Raw genomic sequence first — 23,214 nt, 5'->3', positions numbered from 1 at the left:
TCAAAAAGAGCAATAACTTTGGAACTTTGCAGATTTATTTTAGGTGAATATGGTGGCCAAGAACCATAACTCTTGCTTGTATTTTGTCAGAATTATAACCATTTTTGTACAATGACATGGCATCAGATCATGGAGTTCATTTAATTTCTATTCGATATAAAATTTGTTTTCTATAAAATAGTGTGTTAGACAACATGCAATATTATATCGAAACGTTTTTACTACTGCGTATTGTCATAAAATGTATGGGTATTTAAGTGTAAACCTATCAAAAATCAAATAAAACAATTCACAAAAGCGATAGGAAGGATTAGAACGGAAGCTTTAAAACTAATGACATTTCTCATATATATGTTTATAATGAAACTCCTGGTATTTCATCGATATCTTTAATGTAACTGGTAGTACAATTCTGATTTTTAAAAAGCATATATAATAAAGAAACTGGCATTTGCATAAAATACAACAAGGTCAGCATACAGTTCACTCATTTTTCAATCTTCCACATATACATGTATATAGTGAATTTCTAAATGAGATCATTTCAATATAAGAAACTGTTACAATAGCATTTTTTGTCCTGTCATATTTAAATGTTTAGTAAATGCACAAGGTGCTCAAAGAGAGCTCTCGTGATCGCTCTGTGTCCGTCATCCATTGTTGGCTTTGTCAACAATTTGACTTGTCACAATCTTGGCCCAATCTTAATGAGACTTTGACAGAATGTTACCCTCAATAATATTTCGGGGGCGTTAAAAAAACTAGGTCAAAGAGTCAAATAATAGGAAAAACTTGTCAATACTAGAGGCCACATTTTCTATTTAATCTTCAGAAAACTTTCTCTGTAAAATTTAGGTGGCTTATGAAACTGGGTTATTTGAGGTAAGACACTAAGTCACTAGGTCAAATCATTGAACTTGTTAATATTGTAGAGTCCACGTTTTATCGTTGATCTTCATAAAACAGTTTGTTCCTATCTAAGTTCAAAACTAGATTATCTGAGGTCTAAAACTAGGTCAGCAAGTCAAATCATAGAAAAAACTTTGTGAATACTTTAGGGGGGCACAATTTCTACTTGATCTTCAGAAAACTTTGTCAGAATGTTTGCCGCTATGAATCCTAGGTCAAATAGAAACTAGGTTATATGATGTCAGTAATTTGGACACTAGGTCATATCATTGGGAACCCTTGTTAACTCTGTAGAGATCTCAATTCCATTTGACTTTTTGTTATCAAAACTGGATTACCTAAGGTCAAAATGATTTAAATAAGAAAAAACATAGAAATATTCTTTACTAGAACTAAAACCCGTGAGTTGCAATATTTGGCATTGGAGCATGGAGCACAGTGTTCATTTGTTTTACAAAGGCTGATATAGGAAACACATTAGAAATCTTCGTGCGTATAACCTCAAATACCTGAGCTTAAATATTTGGCATGTAACATGTAGTGATCAATCATCAACATATTTTTGTTTCAATTAATGCTCCCTCAGTCACAGTTAGCACTGCCCCGGGGTTGTCGTATTTTAAGCAGACGTATATTGGAAAAGTTTTAAAAATCTTCTTTTCTAAATCCTCAAGTCACTGAGCCTAGATATATAACTTTGATTAATGATCTTTTACCAAGTTAGTTCAAATCATGCTTCAAGGGTCAAAACAACTGCTTCCCAGGGTCTCTTGTTTATATTATAAGACCTTTAAAAAGATATTTGGTTTGTAGCGTTTAATTGTCCTCTACCAGGTCCGTTCAGAGCATGCCCCATGGGTCAAAACCCCACCCATGAGGATTACTTGTTTGCAGAGACTTATATAAAAAATCTTAAGAAATCTTCTTGTCTAAACCTGAAGGCATAAAGCTTTGTGTAGAGATCCTCTACCAAATTTGCTGCATTGTTATATCCAATGCTAAAGGACCATCTCTGCCCTTTGCATTAACTTGTCTGAACTTTTCTTGAGGATGGACATTGGCGGTGGTTAAGATCTTTGTTTCGGCCCCATTTGCTTAAATACTGCAAGACAAGAGCTATAGCTATAAAGTTTGTATACCTTGGTCATCATTGGATGAGTAAGGAGGCAAAAAACCATAAGTCGCTATTACAGTATTTTAGAATTATGGCCCTAATTATACTTAGAAAATTAGTCTCTCTTGATTACAATTTGTGTTTTGGTCCACTTTTCAGCTGGCTGAAGCACGAAGTGCTCATGGTAAGCTGTTCATCGTCTGTCGTCCACAATTACTTTAATAAACATCTACTTCTAAACCACCAAACCATTTTCAACCACACTTGCCAGGAATGTTTCTCCTACTTCCAGATTCCTTCAGAAATAGGTCATTGCAGAATGCTGACCTGCTACAAAACTGCATCATCTCATTCTTTACGTTAGGGCTAGTGCATATGAATGTCTTTTCTCTGAAACCACCGGCCAAGATTCAAAATAATATTATATCAATGTTCCTTAAGTGACCCTCTTCCAAATTCTTTCAGATCATGCTGAGTCGTCAAAAGCATGGCTGCCACGGGACGGGGCTAGTGTTCCCTATGGATATATGGAAAACCCTTCTTTTCTGAAACCGCAGGCTCAATTTCAAAATACTTTTCAGTAATATTCCCTGATTGACCTGGAGCATGTTTTTAAAGACAGACCGATTGTAAGCCACCCAGAGAACGTTTCTATGTAATTGTTTCAGAATCAAACTAGTTTCTGAGAAGAATTTTTTTTTTAGTTTTGGATGCCATGACAACCAGAATTATGAATACATGATCTTAATTAGAAGGAATCTGTAAGGTTACCACTAGAGAAACACTCTTGTGAAGTTTGGTTGTAAGTGGCTTTGTGGTTTAAAAGATAATTTTTATTAATGGTTGACAGTGGATGGACGGACGATGGTCATGCAACGATCTAAAAGAAATCTTCCTGTCAGAAAACACTAGCAATATTTCAAAATAATTTAACCGATATTTTCCTTACATGACCCTCTACCGAAAGTGTTCAAGCAAGCTGGTAAACTTATTTTTAAGAATTACTCCCCTTTTTAGCTGTCTTGGTGAAGACTTTTGTTTCGATCCACTTTTGTTGAATACTGTAAAATCTGTAGCGTTGAATGATTGATGAGTAAGAAGAAGATTAGGAATCCAAACTCCATCTTGCATTTTGTTAGAATTTAAGCTGTGTGTTCACATAGACAGTTTGTATTATATACTTGTGTTCATTTGTGTTAACCTTCCCTGAAATTTACAAACGTTGTTGCACTGACACTTTGCTTACTTGTTTATCATAATTATAGATGAGTAAGTAGACCAAGAACAGCAAATTTGTCTTGTATATGGCCTAATGTTATTTTATACACAAGCGTTTGCACCCGTAGACAGTGCTGATATTTATGTAATGTTTTGCTTGTCAAATAAATTTGATTAGGAAAAGGTATACGACATATTTCTTTATCTTCTAGTTTTAGCTATTTTGCTAATACTGGCTTTATTTGGCTAATGACCTCATTACATTATTTTTCAGAAAAACGGTGTCAAAATAAAGCGATAAATTACCACTGTAGAAAAGGACGACAGCTTTTACAATGAAAGATTCCGGTGCTTTGATCCCGGTGATAGACTTTGATCATCTCGGCTTACAAAAGGAAAGCGAAAACATTGACAAAATAGAACTGAAAAAAAGTAGGAGGTCTTATTAAAGACGCTTTCACTGAAGTAGGCTTTTGCTATCTGAAGAATCATGGAATACACCAGGATTTGGTAAATAAATAAAAATCTATTTCACGGGAATTCTTAAGCCAATCAGTAGAAGAGAAGATGGATCATGTCCGAGGGACTGAACGAAATTTTGGTTGGATTGCTGTTGAGAGGGAAAGGCTGAATTTAGAAAGACCAGGTGATCTGAAGGAAGCGTTCAATTATCACCCTGCGGATGATCCAGACGACTGGCCAACAGCTGAATTCCAGCAAGCAAGTAGAGAGATGTTTTTGCGATGTACTGAACTTTCACATCGGGTATGTGATGCACTCTCAGTCGGGCTTGGTCTTGGAGAGAACTTTATGAGGAATGCACATAAATCTGTCAGTAAGAAAGAAAATCAAGCAACATTACGCAGTTCGTACTACCCGCCAATTCCGCAAGATGTGGACATAAAGCCTGGTCAGATTCGACTTGGGGACCATTCCGACTTTGGGACAATAACGTTATTATTTCAAGATGATATTGGTGGACTTGAGGTCGAAATTCCAGGGAAAGGATTTGTACCCGCTACTCCGATACCAGGAACCGTTGTTGTCAATATTGGCGATCTTATGCAAAGGTGGACGGCCGACAAACTGGTGGCCACTAAACACAGAGTACTCATTCCAGAGGTAGAATTCAAGAAAAGGAAAACGTGACAGCCGGTGGCTTTCTTTGTTAGTCCTGATGATGATTACATGGTAGAATGTCTGGATGGATCAAGGAAGTACGAGCCCATCTCCACTCTTGATTACCTGAACTACATATTCGGTGTAACTATTGAGAATTAATAGGTCTTGGTGCATTCAGATCGGTTCAGTTTCTTCTAGACGGCTTAAGTTGATCAGATTTTATGCTTGTTAACCACATATAATTGATTATCATATGGGCATTCTAATTTCATGTATTCATTTATTGTATGCAGATCACGGTTTTCTTTTTTTTCGTACAAAGAGCTTTCAAATACACGATGTCATGTACTATTATCCCCCGCCTAAGGCGGAGGGATAAAGTTTTTGCAATGTCCGTCCGTCCGTCCGGAGCCATATCTAGGAAATGGTTTTGAATATTTTAATAAAACTTCGTATACGTATTTACCACTATAAGGAAATGCGGCACGTTAAGGTGACCCTTGGTAGTTTGTAGTGTTAATTTTATAGGGAACTATAATATGGCAATTTCTTCTTCATAACTTGTGACATATTTGACCTAGAACTATGAAACTTAAATTGTAATTAGATCACCATAATACGGTAGTGCACACACAATTTCGTCAGGATCTCTTAGTAACCTCAGAGTTATTGCCTTTTAATTGTCTAAAAATCCACATATTTGTACATAACCAAACTAACCAATTGGTAGAATTTCATTAAACTTCTTTCATTTTTCCCCATGAACATTTATTATCAACATGTGAAGTTATGTACCCACACCCTGTTACCCCAACCGCCCTGGTCACAACTCCGTCCACCACACCCGCAATTTTTTTTAAACCTTAAACCTTCCACGAATATTTATCAACGTGCAAAGTTGTACCTCCCTCCACCTCGCTCCTTCGCCCAGTCACTCCACCACCCGATTATGCACCCCCAACAAAAGTTTACTTTATTTTCAACCAATATTTATTATATATATATGTGAAGTTTTGCACCATCCCGCTCACCCCCCCCCCCCCCCCCCCCAAAAAAAAACCCCGAAAAAACCCATGTTTTATCAACATGTGAAGTTGTAAACCCCCGCCCCTTCCTCACCATCCACGTTCCAGGTTTCTTACTTGATTGTGCTCACTTAAGGACATATATTCTTTTAAGTTCAAATGTAATGAAATAATTTGCTTCTTAGTAACATCCTTAACTTTTTTCCGGATTTATTTCTTTGCCATTCCTCACCACAAACCCATTCGGCGGGGGATACCAATTCATCGAAATTGCTTGTTAATTCGCTTGTTAATTCTTCAATCTTTTTCATCCACTTAGTATGAAATAGTAAAAACTTTCATTAAAATGTTTCATATTGTACAAACAGGTTATATATGTAGGAAACATTTCAATGAAAGTATTGAGTTTAAAGGGGTCTTGGTGCATTCAAATCGGTTCAGTTTCTTGACTGCTTTAGTCAGGTTTTACATAAATTGAATATCAGATATGATTATATACGAGCCTATTTAACACATATAATTGATTATTAGATGGGCACTCTAATTTTATGTATATGCAGATCATGGCTTTCTGTTTTTCGTACAAAGAGCTTTCCAATACACTATGTCATGTATCATTAATTCTTCATTTTTTTTTGTATCCTCTTAAGTATGAATTTAAATAGTTAAACTTGCATTGAAGTGTTTCCTACACATATAACTTTTTGGTACAAGTTGAAAAATAAAGCAACGAATACAACAAAAGCAGTTATTAAATTGACTGAAAATGTTCAAGTTGTCACCCTTTTGTCGGCATCAGCTTCCGCATAAAAATAGATTTACCTGTAAGCAGGTTTCACTTAAAGGCCAAATGCTTAAAAACTTCAGACCGTGATGTATTTGGCATCATGAGTTCACTTCACAATTATTAACTTCAACTTTTATTTGACAAAGCTATGCACTTTTTTCAGTTAGAAAGTTTAATTAGAGTTTTGTAAGCACTGGCTTCTCAAAAATGCCATCATAAGCTGACTTCACAGGGCAAGTAACGTAACTATTGTTTCCTTTTTGGTTAAAATTATGCCCCTTTTCATTATAGAATTTTTGTGAAGCATGACAATGATGTTTCTTAATGATGTTCTCAAATTCTCCACACATCTTCAACATTATGTAATGATCTCGCATGGCAACTTTAATAACTCTGACATATATTTTGGAAAAACAATGGCCCTTTTTCAAAATTTTAAATGTAAGCATGTTTTCACAGGAACTATTGTACCGGATAATTTTAGACTCTTCGTAAGTTTTCAGCAACATGAAATGACCGTACAGAGCCGGGTTCTATATTTACAACTTACAATTTACACGATTATGCCCCTTTCAAACCTTTTGTATGTAAGCTAATATTGCCAATCAGTGGAAGGGTGTGCATTGTAAATAGCTTTTGATTTGCCATGTGACACTCATAAAGTTCATGACAAAACATTTTGTTTTTATTAAGCAAGGAGAGGCAATGTCCGATGTAATTGAGACACTTAATAATGATGCATGCGTTAGCATTAATTTATTATTGCAATTCCATAAACTTGAATGAATGACACGAGCAGTGACTTTATCAAGGACATATTGAATGCAATTTGATAGTAATCACACACAATAGCTTCTTTGAAAGAAAATAAGATACTTAGCTGTCTCACGGATGGTAAACTCCCGCTGGGAATACGCTTAAAATGGGTCGGCGACGTCCGGTGTTTTGCGTTAGAAAATACAAAACTGAGGTAGCTGAACTTGTGTTTTTGCTGAATATGACACAGTAATAAATGTTCTCGAAAAGAGCGAAATGCTATTCGATACAAATATGATAAAACATCATATGTATGAATTATCTTGATTGTAATATATGGTTTGGCACTATTATCATAAAAACTCTGTCGACAGTAAAATGCTACTTTATGACCTATGTGCCTTATTCGAGGACACTGATATTTCTAATGATAAATCAACTGGAATGTAGTAGCTAATGTCAGATTTATTTGCATCAGATCCTGCTTCTGCTTATGGGGACAAAAGTGACAAAAAGGTGATTGGGTATGGAATTGCTCCTACATTATAAAATCAAATGTCCTTTCACGGAAGTAACTCCAAAATCAGTTTGCTTCTACATAACTTCTTAGAACTCCCATTTCAATGAATATGATTGCCTAAATTATTTCGACGAGAATGGCACCATGATTTGAACACGTTCGAAGATAATGAAATACCCGTATCGTATCATTGTAACAAATAGTAAAGTGGACCTTTGAAATTTTATAGTAATTATAATTGCAAAACAACATGCGTACTATTTGCAGGACACCGGTTTCTTGCAAAAAAATGAATAAAAAAAAAAAAAAGAATGACATTGTAGAAACTTTTGGGATTGAAAAAGAACTATTTGACTATACAATGTATAGGAGCAACTCCATACCTAGGACCGCAACACAATTCCCGATGATTTTTGTCAATTCTTATCCCATAAGCAGGTTTTGAAGCATTAAATTTGATATTCGCTACTTTATCGTTAGAAGTGTCAGATTTCCTCAAATAACGCACATCAAGTCAGAAATTAGCACTTCGGTAATTTCATACCTTTTCACGCTTCGTGTCGACAGAGTTTTTACAAATTACAAACCAGACATTTCAAAATTTGATGTTGAATAGCATTTTGCTTTCTCGGAGCATATTTTCAATTGTGTCATATTGAGCAAGTACCTAAATTTCGTCTTTTCTCACGCACAACACCGGCATCGGACGTCGCGAATAATTTAGACGTTTTACATTTAGACGTATTCCCAAAATTAAAATGGAACTGGATTTTCGCGTTTACCATCCGTAATTATGTACGCACACATTATTAAGTGTAATTTACTAGAATAACAGCCATCAACGTTCTTCTGACATAAGAATGATATCAAGATGGTGGTAATTTCTTCTGTTCGTGCTCGTTTGTACCGATTACCATGAAAGGCAATTCTTGCGTTTGCATTCATGTATGTTTTCATTTAGTTCTACAAGTCCATGTTTCATTATTTTTGAACCAACTTCAGCATTTTGCTTTCTCGGAGCATATTTTCAATTGTGTCATATTGAGCAAGTACCTAAATTTCGTCTTTTCTCACGCACAACACCGGCATCGGACGTCGCGAATAATTTAGACGTTTTACATTTAGACGTATTCCCAAAATTAAAATGGAACTGGATTTTCGCGTTTACCATCCGTAATGATGTACGCACACATTAAGTGTATAATATACTGAGAATTACAGCCCCCAACGTTCTTTCTGACAATATAGTAAATCGGATATCAAGACTGGTGGTAAATTTCTTTCTGTTCGTGCTCGTTTGGTACCGAATACCAATGAAAGGCAATTCTTCGCGTTTGCATTCATGTATAGTTTTCATTTTAGTTCTACAAGTCCATGTTTCATTATTTTTTGTCCGTGTGGGGATGTTTCGATTAAAGGGCAACAGTTATCCATGAGAAAACACTACACTTTAAAATGGAACTACTAACGCCGTCTGTATTTTGGCGATATCTTTCATTTTACTGTCAGTATGTTTATGAAATTGCTTACATGTTAAGAAGTATATTTAGTTATAACATATCACAAAATCAATGATTCTACCACATTCCAAAAATCACTATAATACACATGAATGTTTTGTTTTTATTAAAGAAAATATATCCATAATCTCGAGGAAATCGTCTGACCTTCGTGTATAAAGGTAGTCAGTGGTAAAGTGGTCATCAACTAAAACTGTCCGAAAAGCTGTATAATTCATGTGAGAGATCTAGGGTCATCATGGCTCTCTAATTCAGAGGAATTTTCGCTGATACATGGTCAACTACTGAACCAACTTAAATATTACTTCCATTATTCTTTGTTAATAGTGAAATCACTTGTCCCGTTCCTTTATTTTGAAACTTGAATCATATTTCTAGGATTAAAAGACAAGTTCACATCCCCTAAATTTGACTTGCTTTGGCAAAATTATTTCTCCTTTTTCCCAATGTCATTGCTCAACCTATTCATGCATTTGACTGAAAATTCACTTAAACATTTGAGATTATATTGCAAGTTCCTTTTATTTTGACAAAACATATTTTCATTTTTGATTAAGAAAAATGTGGAAAAAAGTTGTTTTTTTTATGTACATCTAAGGAGTGACAGTCCATGAAGGTATTGCAATGAAACTTCGAAAAATCTGAAAGTTTCCAATTCCCTGGCTTTTGCTTTGAAGAAAAATGATTCCTTTTTTTGCACTTGGAAAAATGTCGAAAATGCAATTTAATGAAATATTTCATAAACCAATGCATGCATTCGATTAAAATTTATATAAATCTGCGATCATAATGCAGTTAGGTTAATAAAATTTAATTGCATAAATATATACTCTGTATTCGCATACATACAACAACATTATATAAATATACAAAAAAAAATGGTTGGGCAAGAAGTTTTTACAACATTACCGGGGGCATTCTCCTTAGTAAATACAGACTAAATTCTATTTAAAAGTTCTGTCGTTTCGAACGTACTATCGTTTTGTGATATTACAAAGATATTCACAAAAATATTAATGTTTCTTTGCAATAGCCCAGGTTTACTACCAAAAAAAAATCTAATAGGTTGTGACAGCATTTTGATAACTTCATGTGCCACATTTCGAGTCGAAATAACATGGACCTCATCTAAAAATAAATTACACATTGGGGACAGGTGACGTCATTCAAAAATGATCGACAAATGTTTCTTTTTGTCTCTCCTTTTTGTAATATCTTTCTTTCCATTTTACTTTCAGCTCTCGTAAATATACTGGGGATCAAAATATGTTTAAGAAGGGAAAGGCTAGTACAAGTATTCCAAGAGAATAAATCATTCTGTTTAGTTCTTTCACTGTTATCAGCTCTGGTGACATCATCTGTTTAAACAACCAATCGAGCATGCAGAGTCGTTTGAACCGGAGGGTGCTACAGATTAAATTTATGAAGATACATGAGGTGGTTCACGACAAGAAGTCGTTTTACAGAATTTTCTATTAAAATAAAGAGCTCGCTCAGACATCATCTAAATACCCTACAGTGGAACCATTTGAAAAATGCCTAAGTCCGCATACCAAGTTTAGTGTCGTTCAGACAGAAGAGGTTATCAAAAACTAAAAACGTACGAGCTTTTCATATCTCTTTATATCTAACTTTATGACGTCACTGTGTCAAAAACTCTGTCGTTCACGATTATCTACAGTGTTCGCGTCCGACTTTAAGGGTATGCATCTTTTATATATATACATATGTATATATAAGCTGAGGTACAAAGGTGATCATTTCACGATAGATGGTAAAAGGAAAATGTTTGAAATACTGTGACTTATCATAAATGAGACATTTAAGAAAATCACCATGGTGTCATTTATTGTGTTTAAACTGTTTCTTTATTGTTTTTCTGTTATAAATATATGTCAATATCACTGCACAATAAAATATTTAAGATTGAAAAAAGATAACAACAAAAAATCGCTTATAGAATATAACATTATATTTCAGTGTTTACAGACAATTCAGATTAATGGAAGTTTCAGAATCCCCGATCCCGGTGATAGACTTTGATCATCTCGGCTTGCACAGAAAAAGTGAGGACATCAGTAAATCACAAGTGAAAACTGTCGGAGATCTTATGAAAGATGCGTTTACAAAAGCAGGCTTTTGTTATTTGAAGAATCATGGCATTGATCAGGATTTGGTAGGAAAATAGATGACAATTTCAAGGACATTCTTTGAACAACCAGTGGAAGAGAAGATTAAACATGTTCGGGGAAAGGGTCAAAATTATGGTTGGGTCGCGGTAGAGACAGAGAAATTAAACCCAGAAAGGCCTGGTGATCTAAAGGAAGCATTCAATTACCATCTGGCGGATGACCCCGATGACTGGCCAACGGCGGATTTTCAGCAAGCAAGTAGAGAGATGTTTTTGCGATGTACTGAACTTTCACATCGGGTATGTGATGCACTCTCAGTAGGGCTTGGTCTTGATGAGAACTTTATGAGGAATGCACATAAGTCTGTCGGTAAGAAAGAAAATCCAACAACAATACGTAGTTTGTACTACCCACCAATTCCGCAATATGTGGACATAAAGCCTGGTCAGATACGACTTGGGGAGCATTCCGACTTCGGGACAATAACGTTATTATTTCAGGACGATATTGGTGGACTTGAGGTTGAAATTCCAGGGAAGGGATTCGTACCAGCTACTCCGATACCAGGAACCATTGTTGTCAATATTGGCGATCTTATGCAAAGGTGGACGGCCGACACACTGGTGGCCACTAAACACAGAGTGCTCATTCCAGAGGTAGAATTTAAAAAAAGGAAACCTCGGCAGTCGGTTGTTTTCTATGTAGATCCAGACAATGAGTACGTGGTAGAATGTCTGGACGGATCAAAAAAATACGAGCCCGTCGCTAGTCTCGATTACTTAAACTACAAATTAGGTATAACGTATTAAGTTATCAGGAGACTGATGTATGCTTATCAGAGATGCAGTTTATTGAATAGAATTTGATTGACAACTAACTATTATGCAAGTGCCTATAAAATCATATTATAAATAACCCTGGTTTCAATTGCACATGACTATTTTCTGGTCCTACGGGATCATTGATTTCAACTCATTTAAATTTGAAAATTGAATAGTGCTTAAGCCGGTGCTAGGGGGCGTGGGCAGTGTTGCATTTTCCATTACTGCTCATGAACAGACTCAATCAAACCGAGTCTGCAATTTTCACTGTTTGCATTGTTCTCGGTGCTTCCGAGGGATCTACTTTCCAGATTATATTTATCTAGCTAGCTATAATATTGGTCGCAGCTTTTTATTTACAAAGAGCCATACAATATAGATTATCACATGTTTTAATTTTTTGTTGTTTCATTGCTTATCCCCACCCTAAGTTCAGAGTAGTACGAAGATTGTCATTGAAATGCTTCTGAAATGTAATATTTTTGAACACTGAAAAAAATACTATAGAACTTCTCTTAAGTAGAAATGTTGTTTTTTTTTCTTCTCCTAAACTGTATCCAGGTATGCAGTAAATTAGGAATTTGTCTTCTCGGGCTCTTTTGTAATAGACACGTGTTAGCTAGCTGTCTTACAACAGTTGGCGATGTTTTCATAAATATTATCCAAGGCACCTGTATGACTTAGGGCTGAGCAGGTTGTTGAAGATACATCAAGTGGTTCACGACAAGATTTTCTACTAAAATAAAGAGCTGGCTCTGACGTCATCTAAAAGATAATAAAGAAAACTTAAAAACTTACGAGTTTTGGTGGCGTGTTTCATATCTTTTTATATCTATTGCATGCTACTAGTCTACATGATGAAACTGTGTCAAAACCTCCTTCGTTCACGACCATCTAGTGTTCGTGTCGGACTTAAAGGGTATGTATTTCTTTTTTCATAAGCTGAGGTACAAAGGTGATAATTTCGCGATAATGGTAGCAGGAAAATGTTTGAAATACTGTGACTTAATGAGATATTTATCGTGTTTTTAAACTGTTTCTTTATTGTGTTTCTGTTATAAATATATGTGAATATTACTGCACAATAAAATATTTAGAATAGTATTGATAATCACGAAAAAATAACAACAAAAATATCGCATATAGAATATTACCTTATATTTCAGTGTTACAGGCAATTCAGATTAAATGGAAGATTCGGAATCCCCGATCCCGGTGATAGACTTTGATCATCTCGGCTTGCACAGAAAAAGTGAGGACATCAGTAAAACACAAGTGAAAACTGTTGGAGATCTTCTGAAAGATGCGTTCTCAAAAGCAGGCTTTTGTTATTTGAAGAATCATGGAATTGATCAGGATTTGGTAGGAAAATATATAACAATTTCAAGGGAATTCTTTTAACAACCAGTGGAAGAAAAGATTAAACATGTTCGGGGAAAGTACAAACTTATGGTTGGATCGCGGTCGAGTCCAGAAAGACTTGGTGATCTAAAGGAAGCATTCAATTACCATCCGGCGGATGACCCTGACGACTGGCCAACGGCGGATTTTCAGCAGGCAAGTTGAGAGATGTTTTTGCGATGTACTGAGCTTTTACATCGGGTATGTGATGCACTCTCAGTAGGGCTTGGTCTTGATGAGAACTTTATGAGGAATGCACATAAGTCTGTCGGTAAGAAAGAAAATCCGACAATAATACGTAGTTTGTACTATCCACCAATTCCACAGGATGTGGACATAAAGCCTGGTCAGATACGACTTGGGGAACATTCCGACTTCGGGACAATAACGATATTATTTCAAGATGATATTGGTAGACACGAGGTTGAAATTCCAGGGGAAGGATCCGTACCAGCTACTCCGTTACCAGGAACCATTGTTGTCAATATTGGTGACCTTTTGCAAAGGTGGACGGCCGATACACTGGTGGCCACTAAACACAGAGTGCTCATCCCAGAGGTAGAATTTAGGAAAAGGAAACCTCGGCAGTCGGTTTTCTTTGTAAATCGATCCAGACAATGAGTACGTGGTAGAATGTTTGGACGGATCAAAGAGGTACGAGCCCATCGCTAGTCTCGATTACTGTAGACTTCAGGGCTCTTCAGTTATCAATCGGAAAACGACTGACTACTACTGCTTGCCCGTTGTGAGGGTGGGGATGGGAGGGCGGGCGTTGCATAAAATCTAATATCTGATAGTACTGAAGCAACCTTTTAAGATTTCGTTTGTAAACGATAGATGTTTCGAAGAAAGAGAAATTCATAGTTCATGTTAATTAAAACAAGTACATTTTTTGTTTGAAATACGGTAAAATTTTCAGTGCGATATTCATATGTCTGCTCATTTCGCTTGCACGTGCCCATTATAAGTATTTAAGCCGAAAGTTAAGAGCATATAATAAAAGTTCTCTTCACTTTCCTTGCCAACAGTCTTTCGTCTTATTAATACCACAGAGGCGATACTTCTCAATAGAAATGAAAGGTTAAAAACATACAATTGTTTTGCTCGCTAAGCTCACTAATCATAGTTACATAACAATCACGTTAAAATAATCCGGACAACAGACAAAAACTTTTGTCGCGTAACATAATCATTAATCAGAGAGATGGACATTCGTATGCAGATGAAAGCTAAAAACGTTTTTCACCTCGCTTCGCTCTCGTGTTTTCATTTAGTAGTATCTATACCCAGTAAAAGTCTCCTATATATTGCCTTTCAAGCGAACTTTAAAAGTTCCATACTTCACACCTCATCCGTTATATCCTGGATCCATCCCTGAATATATTATTTGTTAAGAAAACAAGACATCCCCACCCTCACAACGGGCAAGCAGTAGTAGTCAGTCGTTTTCCGATTGATAACAGAAGAGCCCTGAAGTCTACAGGCGTCAAACTACATAGGATTATTGGCTGTGGTAATTATAGGACCCCTACTGTTTTGGGGTCAGCAGGTCAAAGGTCACAGTAACCTTGCGACTGACAACGGTTTCCGATCGATAACTGAAGAATGCTTTGGCCTACAGACGTCAAACTTTAGAGGATCATTAGAGGATCCCTAGGGTTTTGGGGGTCAGTACGTCAAATGTCAAGGACACAGTGATCTTGAGACCGAAAACGGTTTCCGATCGATAACTAGAAAAACGCTTTGTCCTAAAGGCGTCACTCTTCATAGGATGATTGCCTGTGGTCAGTAGATGACCTCTTTTATTTTTGGAATCAGTTGGTCAAAGGTCAAAGTCACAGCGACTTTTAGACAAAAAACTTTTTCTGCTCGATAACTGAAGAGTCTTGAGAGCTTTGGTAACTTCACAGGATGCTTGCCTGCGGTCAGTAAAAAAACCTATTGGTTTTGGGGTCAGCAGATCAAAGGTCAAGGTCACAGTGACCTTGAGACTGAAAACTATAAGTCAGTACGCTGCAGCACACGAACCTCCAACTTGGTTAATTAGCAGATGACCCCTATCGATTTTGTTATCGGTTGTTCAAAGGTCAATGGCAAGACCATGATGACTTTGACCTTGACCTTGAAATCAGTTTCCATTTATAACTGAAGAATGCTAGTGTTTGTGTCAAACCCTATCTGTCTGTTTGTCTGTCTGTCTGTCGACCATGGGCTTCCTATTGGTGACTGAAAAATGTTTTGGACTACAGGCGTCAAACTTCTTAGGGTGATTGCTTGTCATCAGTAGATAAAGTTTGAAGCAAAATCATCAAGTAATTACAGAGATAAAATGCACCAAAAGCTTTAACCAATGTGATGATGCAGAAGGGTGCCTTCAAGTAGGATAGCTCTCCATAAGCCGAGCTATAAAACAGCATTTAACAGACTTCCTGTCCAACCTTAATCCAATGTCTTCTACAAGTATAAATCTGACGTCTATTATACGTTATGGATATGACTGGTTAAATGTTTGATTTAGCTAGCCGACATCATGACCAGAATCCAACCAATATTGGTACAATGTTGGGTGTTTATTGGGCTTCAATGACTGACTACATACGTTATGTTACTGATGTACGTGTAGTGTTACTAGAATTCCTTTAAAAGATTGGCACAAACTCCCATCTACAAATAGTGCCAGTTTAAGCCTAGTGTCCCTTGACTCAGTTTTGATAGCAGACACAATAACAAAGACAGGCACATCTACACTTACAGTGATCATGTGTATAAAATTTCATTTAAATCTATTTACAAGTGTGAGGAGTAGAATGCATCACAAACTCCATTTTACCAATAATGTCATTGCACACATTTTGTCTCAGGTTTAACGGCAACCTTAAGTCTGCAATGCTTGGACAAACCCAACATCACCACTTCATTGTGATGTTGTGTATAAAGTTTCATCTGAATCTCTTTAAAAGTGCGGAATTAGTTACCCCGTAGCAATAATGTCAAAGTACACATTTTTTCCTTAACTACTCAGTGCTTGGAGTGACCTTGAGAATGACATTCACATCTTCATAGTGATAATGTGCAAATGAAGTTCTTAACCGACTGTAACGCGACTCCAATATATACAATTGTGGGGTATAAAGTAATCTTCTGGAATGAATTTGAATTGGGCAGTTTCTTTAATCAAATGTATTAAAGTGTACAGTGACTGTTCATTGTGTAATCCAACATGGCTGCAGTTGCAGTATATTTCTCCACAATATGAAATTGTGTAAGAAAACAAACTTCAGAACTATGTGATATGTTTTAATACTAGTTTATAGTGGGGCAAGCATTTGTTGTCACATGACATCTTCACTGAAAGGAATAAATATAAAAGATGTTTTATGTCGCCTTGGCAGTCAACTGGGTAGAATCAGAAAGCTTTCAAAAGCCATTTGGTTCCTCATAGAAAATGACTTGCCCTTTACATGGCTTTATCCAATAATATTGATAACACCACGAGTCCATTTACATGCACAGAACAAATCTGACAGATGTAATAAAATGTGCAACACCCTTCACACCCACTAGCACCAGCTTCAGTGGAATTCAATTGTAGTAAACTGAATAAATTCCATGGTCCTAAAGGACCAGAAAATATAACACGAGTACAAGTTCTGCACTTTGACCTTAACCTTTGAAATACTGATTTCAAAATCAATAGAGGTCATTTGCTGGTCATGACCAACCTCCCAATCAACTTTCATGATCCTAGGCCCAAGCGTTCTTCACCTATCATCCAGAAACCGTTTAACTGTTCTGGGTCACTGTGACCTTGACCTTTGAAATACTGATCTCAAAATCAATAGTGGTCATCTGCTGGTTATGACCAACCTCCCTATCAACTTTCATGATCCTAGGCCCCAAGCGTTCTTGAGTTAACATCCGGAAATGGATTGGTCAACATACGGACCAACATTCAGACCGAACGACAGCTGCAAAACAATATACACCTCCTTCTTTGAAGGGGGGGGGGGGGGCATAATTAGACCAGAACTTAAGGAGATGACACTTGAATATTTGTCTATTTTTAGCTCTGGCAGCCCTTATGTGCAACCAAACAGAACTGTTTGAACAAATTTGGTAGTGGACAAAATTAACTTCATCAACTTCCATCAAATAGTGTCAGAGAAGATGTCATTTCAAGAAGTGTGGACAGACCTATATACATGTATAATGAACACAATAGTTGTTGGTCACAATAGCTCACATAGAGTACAAAATGAGCTAAAAACAAAACATTCTGTCCAAGTTTCATGCAGATGAGGTAGGAAATATGACATCTGGATTGTTAACAAGGCATTCAATGATTTAACCTACACTGACAAGATATGAAAACGCAACAAACATGCCTGAATATAGTTTTTACTACAAAAAGCATCACCTTGAAATGTTCAACACATACACATCTCAATACTTTATACCAATTGTGTTCAAATTTAATCAGCACAACAGACCGTAAAATTAACACAATGGGAATAGAGTATCGAGATGTGTATGTGTTGAACATTTCAAGGTGATGCTTTCTGTAGTAAAAAATATATATTCAGGCATATGTTTGTTGCTTTTCATATCTCTCCAGTGTAGCAACCTAATTTTTGAACCCAGATGACCCAGTATCAAACTTCTTTGAGATTTAACAGAGACAAAGTTGCATTAAGATCTGGCAACAGTTGTCACCTGGGTGCTGACTATAAAACTGTTTATGACACACACAACAACAGACAGACAGTCACAGTAAGTCACATTCATTATCTTGTGCTCTGGTTAGCGAAAAAAAAAAGGAGTTACATGAGTCATGACTACAAATACCCAAATACCACTGAAAAGTTTATTAAAAAGATTTGTCCTCTTCATAAACGCAGGAAAGTTTTGTATTTCTTATATCACAATCATTAACAAGAATGTATTTACATATAAAACAAGATAAAACAATAAAACATAAACTCTGAAATAAACACATATTTTAGCACCAGTCATAAGTCAGACACAACTTATTAATTAACCTGGTAAAGGATAAAAGATTATTACTGATTTAAGCAGGAATTGAGACTTATTTAGAAGTAGACATATTGTTCAGGAAAACAGTTGTCTAAAACTACTGTGACCAAAACATTAAGTTTTGCATAGCAAATAAACATAATGACCTCTGTCAAACTGTCACTGTGCAAATACACCTCACCTGGGGATGGAACTAGCTATGCCATGATCCACAGATCTTTTTTTCCCTTTTGATCTTAGTGGGCGGTTGATAAAGCTGAAAAAATTGCCCAACAAATGTTGTGATAGCCAGGAAATAGCTTCATTTTCTGTAGTCTGTATAAATTCAACTAATCCTGGCTAACCTGATAGTGCTACTGTTTTTAAGTAATGTGTGAAAGCAATAAAAAGGGCTAGAACTCTGACTGGAAATTTCACTAGTCAAAAAGAGATACCATATTTTTACAGTTATTTAGCTAATGTGCAAGTTTATTTAAGATAAGCTGAAAAATAAACATGCCCTCATGTCAACAACAAAATGTTTAATTTGTCAATTTTAGCAGCTAAATAAAACTCTTCGAGAGTTATTATGTTATCTGGCTAGTTAAAGAAAGGAGCAGTCTCATAGTTACATAACTACAGTGCACATTTAACATGATAATTGTTCATAAATGCAAGAGCTGATAAAAATTTATGACAAACAATAGGGATATGATGGCCCTATATCGCTCACCTGAGTACCATGCTCTTAATAGTAAGATCAAGTTTTGATATAGATCACATTGGCAAACACTTTAGATATCATCAGGATAAATATTTTCTTGTAACAGTCCCTTTTGACCTATGGGTCAAGTACTAGTCAGGGCCAATCTCCATACCAAGTTTGAGGGTCCTAGGCTCAAATGCTGCAATTTTGTACAAGCACGACTATTCCTTACCCTGGAAGACTTAAATAACATTTAAAAGCAATCTCATTAGATGCTGCTCTGGTATATTAATTTACATAAAATAAAGGGAGGTAATTTGTCATAAATTCAGTCAAAAGTTATCTACACTGATTGTCCGAGTCCATCTGATGGCATAAATGACATTTCAAATCAGTATCTTCATTGGTTACTGAGAAACCCCCATTCTGATTTGAAACAAAGGGAGGGAATTTGACATAAAATCAATCCATAGTTATCTACCCTGATTGTCTCAGTCCAACTAATGACAATAATGAAATTTCAAATGAGTCCTATAAATACTTACTGAGATAAATCCAGTTTTATTAAAATCAGGGGAGGTAATCATGAATTTGTATATGCATGTAGAAGATACAGAGTACAAACCTGTACAACAATATATTAGAAAAGTAAGTAAAAGTTTTCTTACCATGGAAGACATAATTTTTCAAACCAATCTCATAAGAAGCTGCTAGGTATATTCATTTACATAAAATATAAAGGGAGGTAATTTGTCAAAAATTCAGTCAATATGTATCTTCATTGATTATCCAAGTCCATCTGATGGCATAAATGAAATTTCAGATCAGTCTCTTCATTAGTTACGGAGATATACCCATTTTAATTTGAAATAAATGGAGGTAATTTGACATAAAATCAGTCCACAGTTATCTACCCTGATTCCAACTGAGTCCAACTATGAATATAATGAAATTTTAAATGAGTCCTAGAAGTACTTACCGATATAAATCCATTTTGATTAAAATCAGGGGAGGTAATCAGATATAAATAACTCCAGAACCTATGACTGGATCTGACAGATTCATCATGGAATCCAAGATTTATTGTTGCTGAAGACATTTTGCAAGTTTGTATCAAATTAAACCATAAATGAAGTCTCTATATGGCTGCAAAAGCCTAAACAGCAAATTTTTGACCTTTAAGGGGCCATAACTCTGGAACCCATGATGGGATCTGGCCAGTTTTCGAAAGGAACTGAGATATTATGTCAATACAAGTTGTGTGCAAGTTTGATTAAAGTTGATTGCAAAATGTAGTCTCTATCCTGTTCACAAGCAAAAAATAGCAAATTTTGGCCCTTTAACTCTGAAACCTATGATGGGATCTGGTCAGTTTTCAAAAGGAACTGAGATATTATGCCAATACAAGTTGTGTGGAAGTTTTATTAAGTTGATTGCAAAATGTGATCTCTATCGTGTTCACAAGCCAAAAATAGCAAATTTTGGCCCTTTAAGGGGCCATAACTCTGGATGGGATCTGGCCTGTTTTCAAAAGGAACCGAGATATTATGCCCATACAAGTTGAGTGCAAGTCTGATTAAAATCAAATACAAAATGTGGTCTCTATCGTGTTCACAAGGAAATTGTGGATGGACGGACAGACGACGGAGGAAGGGCTGTCACAAAAGCTCACCCTGTCACTATGTGACAGGTGAGCTAAAAAACAATAGCTCTACCTGAACTTTGGTGTCAAATGAGCTGAAAAGGAAATAAATTATTTACAGGAAAGCACTAGCAAAAAATTGCTTTGAATTACTACATGTATCGGCAATTTAAATTACTTCATACACTGGACATTCTAACAATAAGATGCAAGTTTCAAAAATATGCCAAAACTATACAAGACATGAACTCATATGAGCCGCACCATGAGAAAACCAACATAGTGCGTTTGTGACCAGCATGGATCAAGACCAGCCTGCACATCCATGCAGTCTGGTCAGGATCCATGCTGTTCGCTTTCAAAGCCTATTGCAATTAGAGAAACTGTTAGCGAACAGCGAGGATGCGCAGGCTGGTCTGGATCCATGCTGGTCGTAAACGCACTATGTTCGTTTTCTCATGGCACGATTCATATTGTCATGAAACTTTATTTACATGTGCATTCCAAAGCTATACAACTCAACCCAATATCAATAGTTTATATACCTTCAACTACACTATAGGTAAATGAATATCCTGGCATCCTTAAACCTTAAGTTTCAGACTATACATTCTGGATCTTTAATGTAGCCTATGTTAACAACAAACAAAACTAATTATGGCAACATATTTTGTGACAACTAGAAGAAATCAACCTAAAACATTGTCAAAAAATCTAGTGGGCAATAATAACCTCATCTTGACTATTTGACCTTGAATGTATATATGAAACATATCCCCATGAAAGGTATCAATTAACAAGTGCCCCAAGTTGAACAAAGATTAGAGAGGACCTTACAAAGATGCTACAAGTTTGATGAAGATCCTCCAAGCAGTTCATTGGAAAGTCATTTAAAGTTACTATTTTAACTCTAGCAGCCCCTAAACAGAGCCAAATGCCCAAATTTGAATAAACTTGACAGATACCTTGCCAGAATGCTACAGACCAAGATTGGTGTAATTCAAAGATAAAGAGAAGAAAATGTTTAAGTTAAAATGTTGAAGGGAGTCTGTTGACGCCAGACCATCAGCTATACTAAAAGCTCACCTTGAACCTGTGGTTCAGGTGAGCTATTAATTGGAAACTAATGTCTTATGTGCATATGAACATAAAAATATACATAACTTGAACATAAAAATATACATAACTTGAAGACAGTAATTACTTAATTACAGTGCACGTCACTGACAATGATAAACGTCTAAAAATGAGATTGAACAATATGAACACATATGGTGTAACTGAACCTGCTTCTTTCAAGCGTAAAAAACATATTTACATAAAATCCTAATATTTTGTTCTTACAACAATAATAAAATCATAATCTCAACAGGTATATCCCAACAACAGTCCTCTGCCCGACACCAACAACCATTTAATTAGAAGTTTTCTCAACAACAATCGCCAGCCAGATGCTTACAGTCAAGTAACTGGAAGGTTCCCATCATCAATACTTAGCCAGGCACCAGCAGCCAATCAATTAGTCATTCCAAGTGTTATCCACTGACTACAGTATGATTCACCTATTCCTTAACAGATTTTTTCACATATTTTCTTCTAAAAACTTGATAATATATAATAAATTCATAACACATACTACAAGTATTTGGAACGAAGAACCCAAAGCATTTATAATTTACTGAAGTATAACTCTCAGTTTTGAAGTTACCCTCAAAATCCAGTACATATGTAAAAATAATACTTCAGCCAATTCCAACATAATTTTAAATTGCAATTTTGGCTCATGTGGTCCTAGGAATCATGTAAAACTTTGAAGACATCCGTCTTAGATTTCATGTAAGATCTGTAAGTTGTTAGGTGTTTTTATCAACATGTTATATACATTACACAGAGACTTTCCTATGTAAAAACATTTTGGCAATGAAATTAAAATTATTAAATATATATCTAAATTTCCACCACCATTCAACAGATATTATATGGCAAGTAACGTATATTTGGTTGTTGCAAAATCAAGAAGAAACTTGTCATAAAGCTGTTCTAAAATACATTAATCAAACAGCAGTTTCAAGTCATCCTGGTACTAGTCCTGGTTAATATCAGACATTCTACCAAAGAAACATTCCTCAGGAAAAGTCTTAGCCAGGAACCAGTAACGGGTCTCCAGAAGCAGGACTGATGTTGCTTGAATAATCAGTATGGGATTCTTGTGACTCCCCCTTTAAAGCATGACCTCGTTCTACAAGCTCCTCCCCTACATTGACATCTTCTTCAGTAGAGGTATCATACAGCTCCACCCACAGACATCCATTCCATGACCTAAATAACATTGATTATAAATTCTATGCATATATATACCAAACTTTTGTGGTTTTAATAACAGAAAACAATATCTGATGTGTGATAATCCAGATTCCAGTCTATTCCTAGACAAAATGAGATTTTACCCTGTCGTGATCTAATCTACTAATACTATTAACTGTAGTTTCAAGTAAAGTTGTCACCTTCAGAAGGCATTGTTTCAAAGC

General features: G+C 35.9%; 4 protein-coding genes across 7 annotated transcripts in view; 3 read left to right on the top strand and 1 right to left on the bottom strand.

Moving 5' to 3' along the window:
• The first annotated feature begins 3,808 nt into the window (after positions 1-3,808).
• LOC123530421 (uncharacterized) lies at positions 3,809-4,390 on the top strand. The gene has a single exon (XM_045311192.2). The coding sequence runs from the start codon at positions 3,809-3,811 to the stop codon at positions 4,388-4,390; it is 582 nt and encodes a 193-aa protein (XP_045167127.2).
• A 6,229-nt stretch (positions 4,391-10,619) lies between these two features.
• Positions 10,620-12,641, top strand: LOC123529560 (uncharacterized). Its single transcript, XM_045309929.2, has 2 exons — positions 10,620-10,673; positions 10,952-12,641. Exon 2 carries the CDS (start codon positions 11,160-11,162, stop codon positions 11,910-11,912), a length of 753 nt encoding a protein of 250 aa, XP_045165864.1. The 5' UTR covers positions 10,620-10,673; positions 10,952-11,159; the 3' UTR covers positions 11,913-12,641.
• An 852-nt stretch (positions 12,642-13,493) lies between these two features.
• Positions 13,494-13,946, top strand: LOC123530422 (uncharacterized). Its single transcript, XM_045311193.1, has one exon. It carries the CDS (start codon positions 13,494-13,496, stop codon positions 13,944-13,946), a length of 453 nt encoding a protein of 150 aa, XP_045167128.1.
• Positions 13,947-18,175: 4,229 nt separating this feature from the next.
• LOC123530424 (uncharacterized) overlaps positions 18,176-23,214 on the bottom strand; it is a 132,475-nt gene continuing 127,436 nt past the window's right edge. For all 4 annotated transcript variants that reach the window (XM_053521551.1, XM_053521552.1, XM_053521554.1 and 1 more), the window contains one exon: positions 18,176-23,005. In XM_053521551.1, coding sequence (XP_053377526.1) covers positions 22,825-23,005 — 181 coding nt within the window. In that variant the 3' untranslated portion in view covers positions 18,176-22,824. The remainder of the gene's footprint in view (positions 23,006-23,214) is intronic.

Source organism: Mercenaria mercenaria, chromosome 13 (genome assembly GCF_021730395.1).
Source record: "Mercenaria mercenaria strain notata chromosome 13, MADL_Memer_1, whole genome shotgun sequence".
In the NCBI taxonomy this organism is placed as follows: Eukaryota; Metazoa; Mollusca; class Bivalvia; order Venerida; family Veneridae; genus Mercenaria; species Mercenaria mercenaria.
Note: the sequence above shows the minus strand (reverse complement) of the source record. Positions and strands in the feature narration are given on the sequence as shown.

Coding starts and splice junctions, on each gene's coding strand:
- LOC123530421 (XM_045311192.2), top strand. CDS start 3,809: ATGGATCATGTCCGAGGGACTGAACGAAATTTTGGTTGGATTGCTGTT.
- LOC123530422 (XM_045311193.1), top strand. CDS start 13,494: ATGTTTTTGCGATGTACTGAGCTTTTACATCGGGTATGTGATGCACTC.
- LOC123529560 (XM_045309929.2), top strand. CDS start 11,160: ATGACAATTTCAAGGACATTCTTTGAACAACCAGTGGAAGAGAAGATT.